We start from the raw sequence: 5,830 nt of genomic DNA on the forward strand, positions 1-5,830 counted from the left end.
CTAAATGTTGTAAAAAGTGACATCAGAAAATCAACACTACATTTTTAAACAGTGTTTGAAGCTAAATGTGACAAAATTTAGGCATGAATTTTTAGCAGAAGCTAAATGTGACAAAATTTAGGCATGAATTTTTAGCACAAGCTAAATGTGACAAAATTTAGGCATGAATTTTTAGCACAAGCTCCTTTACAAACGGCGCCCCATAGACTCCTGGCATGTGAGGAACTGAAGATTTTGTCATTTTTTTTTATGACATTGTTCTAAAATGTATAAAGGCACATAGCCATGGGATGTACTGTGAGCATGTGTGAGTTTGTGTGACCCTAAACACCCCTCTGAAAAAGATCATACAACCAAATATCTGGCAGTGCATGTTATTTTATCTAAATATGGGCATGGAAAAAATATGCTGCATATTTTGGACTAACAATATCTGTAAAATTGCAGTCCTGATCCAATAATAATCTGCCCACTTTTTTTGTAGGTTTCGAGCAGTTGTACCCAAATATACTAAAACAGTGCAGATATACAAAAATGAATCATCTGAAAATATTACTGGATTTTAAACATATGCAGCACTGATGAAATCTATTTTCATTTGTTTTTTTCTTTATTCTTTAACCATATATTTGGACATGTGTGACCTCTGGCATTCATCAAGGAGTGCTTCAGCCCCCTACACACCCATACTTCCTATGGCCCTGTTGAATCTCCTGGGACCCTGCCTCCTCATACAAGGACATTGCATTGAAAAAAAAAATGCACACCAAACAAAAGCTTGGGTCACAGAAACATAACCACATACAACTAGAATCATGTTAACAGGCTGAACAAAAATCACAAATTCGTGAAATACACAACTGTTTCGAAACAATTACACAAATACTGGATGTATGTTGTGCTTTTTTTTGGTGCTGTGCACATGTTTAAAATATTTTATCAGCATTTATTGTCACTATACAACAGTTATATTTGCCTAAAACTAAAGAATTATAGTTGTAATATGTAACAAAAGTCTCAACTGTGCAATCAGAGCACTGTGTACATTTTGGAGACAGCGGTGGATACGGTCTATAGGTGTTACAGTCATGTAGCCAGCAAGGCATTATTATGTTACCCATTCATGCAAACAGGATTACATGGCTTTTAATGTCTTTATTGAGGAGACGAATAAATAACAAAACGCATTTCTGTCCACAGAATCTGCCGATGTGACCTCCACATATAGTTTGGACATCTTGTACTCGGGCTCTGGGATCCTGAGGAGAAGCAACATGAATATTTATGGTTCTAGTAATGGAGCAATGCTACATGGACTGCAGGTAAACTCCACGAAGAATCAAAAAATCAACTAATTTCCATATAGATTTATTAGAACAGACAGATCTTACTGCAAAATATCTCTTCTGGTGCTCTTATTGTCTTCCAGGTGGCGATTGAGGCCCAGGGTCTGGAGTCTCTGATTGCTGCAACGCCGGATGAAGGAGAGGAAGACCTGGAGTCGTTTGCCGGTATGTCAGCTCTGCTGTTTGATGTCCAGCTGCGACCCGTCACGTTCTTCAAGGGTTACAGTGACCTCATGTCCAAAATGTTCTCCATGACCGGAGACCCCATTAATGTGGTGAAGGGACTGATCCTGCTCACTGATCACTCCGAGGTAAGCAGTTTGTGTCACACCAAACACAAAGTAGCCTGACAAAAGTATTTATTTATTTATTGTTAATTGAAAACACAATCTTATATTTTGAAGCATTGTAATTTGACTCATTAAACCAAGGTTTCTGTAAAAGTCGGGACAAATATTTTTCTCAGTTCATCAAATATATGTATCATTAGTTTTATGTCATTACTTTGAACTCTTAAAACATAGGAAAGCACAAGCAGGGGTGTATATTATGTACTTTTAGGAAAAAGTAACTTATCAGTGAATGAATAAATGAAACTAGCATTCCTTGAATGACTGCATATCACCCACCACCTTGCATATCAGCATTTAAATATAGAACTCACACAATTTGCTAGCATTTAAAGTATGTGCTGGAGGGGGCTCTCAGCTACTAACTTTTTTTTAGCTCAATACCTGTAAAATTGACTGCGATACAGCCAATTTTGTTTTAGCTAAGGTTGATCACCTGCGGGGGCCATCTTGACTAGAGTTGAGTCCAAAAGTTAATCACTTCTAGATGTCTGTCCAGGCGTTATTTCCTGAAAGTTTCATTAAAATCTATCCAGTGGTTCATGAGATATTTTGCAAACAAACAGAAAAAGTGGACTCCACATAGTTAATAGCAACATTTTAACAAACACCTTGTGTAATCTGTTGGTTCTCATATGTGATGGAGGTCAAGCTCAGTTATTAAATATTGCAGAGCTATAGTTTTAGTGTGTTTTAATTTAATTCAGCCTCAACTATTCCACACTGTAATTTCTTTTCTTCGTCTTGCAGGTTGTGCAGCTGCAGTCTGGTCTGAGGGCAAGCGCAGAGTTTCAGGGAGGGCTAGCCATCGACATTTCTGGAGGGATGGAGATAAGTCTGTGGTACAGGGAGTCCAAGACCAGTGTCAACAACAGGTACTGTTCACACACAAGAACATAAACCACTTTTTACATGAATTATGCTCTGCGTGTGAGGGTCAAGGCCCAAAGTTCAGCGCTGGATCGTGAGGGATTTTCTCACAGAGTCTGTGTGTGATCTCACACACTTTGAGGTCAAAGGTCCTGTTTGATCGTAGCACGGTTCTTGGAAAACAATCTGAGTGACTGAAAAGGAGATCATTTTAGAGCCCCGTCACTCGTCAGCGTATTGATTTCTGTTTCTGTTAAATTTATCCGAACTGTAGAAGGTATATACTTGTAGTGTGATTCATTTGTTCCACTGTCACCACCACGCTGGCCACGCTCCAGTATTGTGCTCCACTCCCGTCTCCTTTCTCTTGTGTCTGTGACGTCAGTTCTGTCTGCTTCCCTATTTAAAAGCGCTACGGTCAAAGCGCAACAGTAGCTGCTGAAAATGGAGCACGTCATCACCGCGGAATCGGATAGCTCGCGGCATCTGGTGATGAAATGGGGGTTCAATAGTAACAAAGCTGAATTTAAACTTTCAAACACGGATTCATTTTCCTTCACAGAATAGGGCTGCATATTAAGTTATATATGATTAAAGATGCTGCATGTGGGATACTTTTATTTCAAATTAAGGTTATAGATTTTAATAATCCATAAAGGTGCTTTATTGTACCCTATCAGGTACAGGTTTAGTGTGGATCTCTTAGACATGCTGGATTTTAGAGAGAATTATAGAACGTGGTGAGTTAGCGCGAAGAGACTTTCTGTTTTCCCTGATATTTCCTCAGTTTCTTGACAGCTGTAGAGGGTCTCGTCTTGGATTGGGTCTTCAGGATTATCTGTGTGGAGGCGAATGGCAGAGGCAGGTGAATGGATCAGCAAGGCCGTACCTCTTCCACTCTGATAATAGATTGGCGAGCTATCTATAGAGACACAGCAAACCACACTGGCATCTTTGCCTGGGAAAAATTAGAGTGGTTGGATTTCCTGTGCTTTGATCTGAAACATGAGGAAGCTACAACAACCTGACCAAATAATGGAAAACACAAAAAAACTACTCTAGTATGTACTGCTGAGTTGGTTTTCGTTTGGCAGCAAGAACTGCGGCAGTACATTGAAGATAAGAAAAGAACAGCACGTGTTTTGGACACTGATTTGGAAAATCTTCATCCAGTCATCAAGCCGAACCTGTTGCAGGTCTTAGAGATCAGATTAGGTGGAGGTTCTTCACTTGTTGCATTAAAAACAACAAAGAAAGTGATTTATTTTTAGATGGGGAGATTCTGGGAGCTATGTCTCAGTGCTGTGTTTTATAGCTTGAATCTGTTCATGATAGTCCAGTAAGATGGTGGCATTAGTTCTTTAATTTGAAATATTCCATACAAGAAAAATACTTTTTCATTAGATGAATTTACTAACAGGTTTATTCAGTCCATATCTGCACTCTCCCCACCTTTTGTTGCAGGGGAGGTATTAGTATGATTGTTTTTAATTTTATGTAGACAATTTTGCGCACATTATCAAGAGATACTATCAGTACACAGCATAAGCAAAGTCCAAATAATCATTTTATGACATTATTAATTTTGCTATATTCATATTTGTCATATGTTTTTTTTAAGTAAAGGAAATTAGTCTTATATTTAACATTTGAAAACTACAAGTCCCATTACAACTGAATTTACTGTATGTTGTAATTTCCAGCTCGACTGAAGACACTAAACCCGGTTATGTTTTGGTTGTCTTTCCAGAGGAGCATTGGTGGTCACTGGTAATGTGACAGTGGACATGGACTTTCTGAGGGCTGGTGTGGAGGTCAGCTTTGAGACGGAGGCGTCGCTGGACTTCATCACCACGGTGCAGTTCTCTGAATACCCCTTCCTGGTGTGCATGCAGATGGACAAGGCCACCTTCCCTGTCAGGTAATGTTTAACCCATTAAAAAAACAAACAAACCTGTTCTTATTTTTGAATCAGCCCCTGCAAGACCCAAACTTTCCGTTTGTAAATTTCTTCTTTCAGTGAATATCTGTCCAAGTATGAGAATGTGGCGTCAGGGAGGAGCGTCTTGACCCGTTCGAGCAAAAAGCAGCTCGTTCCTGGCTCTGAGTTCCCTCTTCATCAGGAGAACTCAAACATGTGCAAAAGGGTTTTTGACTCCAGCTGGTAAACAGGAGACTTTGAACAATCACTATCATTCAGGGACAGAGGGGAAAAAGCACGTCTTTATTTCACAAGTAGTGACACATCATGAAGAAGAAAAGCGGTGAATGTCTTTTTTTTTCTTTTCTGTGACATATGCAATGTTTACATTCCTGAGTATTTAAGTCATTTTAATTCAATATTTTGTTTCAAATCGGGAATTCTCGTCATGTGTTTTTAAGGATTTCTTTGAAAACTGTATTTATGATGGGCACATGCGGTAATGTATATTTTGATATGTAATATTCACCATTAATAAAAACCACTGAAATTTCCCCCACCACAGTTAAAGAGCAACCTGTAAATATTAGACCGGAGTCGGTGCAGGAACATCCACATTTCAACAATACTTTTTTTATTATTTAAATATGTATTAAAGAAGCAGCAGTTTATCATTTTATGTCACTGTATCACTGTTCAAAGATGTAAAAAATGGGATATTATGGTAATATTATTGCTTAATTTACTTTAGCCTTTTTCTTGTATAATCTTGTTTCGTTGTTCTGACAGAGACAAAAGATGTTTTGAGGTAAAATGGGGAAATGAGGATGAATCTATTGACCTTTTAATTTTCTTTACATAGCTGTGATTCATTTGTCTTTGAAAGTTTAAAAAATCTGAGCCAGGTTTTTCATTAAAAAAAATTCTGTTTGATTTATTATTGACTCACAATAAATGTGCCCTGAAAATATATTGTTATTGTCTTCCAGCAAAGGAAGAATAATGTTTTTGCGCGTGTGTGTGTGTGTGTTTGTCTGTAGTGTTAGCAGAATATCTTATGAGTCACTGGGTAGACTTTAACAAAACTCCCAGACAGTAATCACTTGATGTACATCTACTACTTATTAACTGTTGGAGTCAACTCAATTCAAGATGGATGCCTTTACGGAAACCCATCTCTGGCAGCATTAACGGCAGTTGGTCTACAAAGACAAAATGTACTTTCCTGGCTTAAACTCGACACTCACTTGTTCCAGGTAAGGCAATAAATCTCAGCTCGTCCCGTGTCACAACTGTGACATCAGAGCCCCTGCTGGCATCCAAAAGCAACAACTGGGCCCTAA

General features: G+C 38.5%; 1 protein-coding gene across 2 annotated transcripts in view; it reads left to right on the forward strand.

The window, feature by feature from the left end:
• LOC108231547 (microsomal triglyceride transfer protein) overlaps positions 1–5,425 on the forward strand; it is a 13,545-nt gene extending 8,120 nt beyond the window's left edge. Inside the window, exons 15-19 of one of the 2 annotated variants that reach the window (XM_037974625.1) lie at positions 1,201–1,322; positions 1,430–1,657; positions 2,447–2,571; positions 4,317–4,487; positions 4,587–4,734. In XM_037974625.1, the coding sequence (XP_037830553.1) occupies positions 1,201–1,322; positions 1,430–1,657; positions 2,447–2,571; positions 4,317–4,487; positions 4,587–4,734 (794 nt within the window). Of the gene's footprint in view, positions 1–1,200; positions 1,323–1,429; positions 1,658–2,446; positions 2,572–4,316; positions 4,488–4,586 lie in introns of both variants that reach the window. The other variant, XM_017409056.1, reaches the window with a different exon arrangement.
• The last annotated feature ends 405 nt before the right edge of the window (positions 5,426–5,830 follow it).

This window comes from Kryptolebias marmoratus, linkage group LG3, assembly GCF_001649575.2.
Source record: "Kryptolebias marmoratus isolate JLee-2015 linkage group LG3, ASM164957v2, whole genome shotgun sequence".
NCBI lineage: Eukaryota > Metazoa > Chordata > Actinopteri > Cyprinodontiformes > Rivulidae > Kryptolebias > Kryptolebias marmoratus.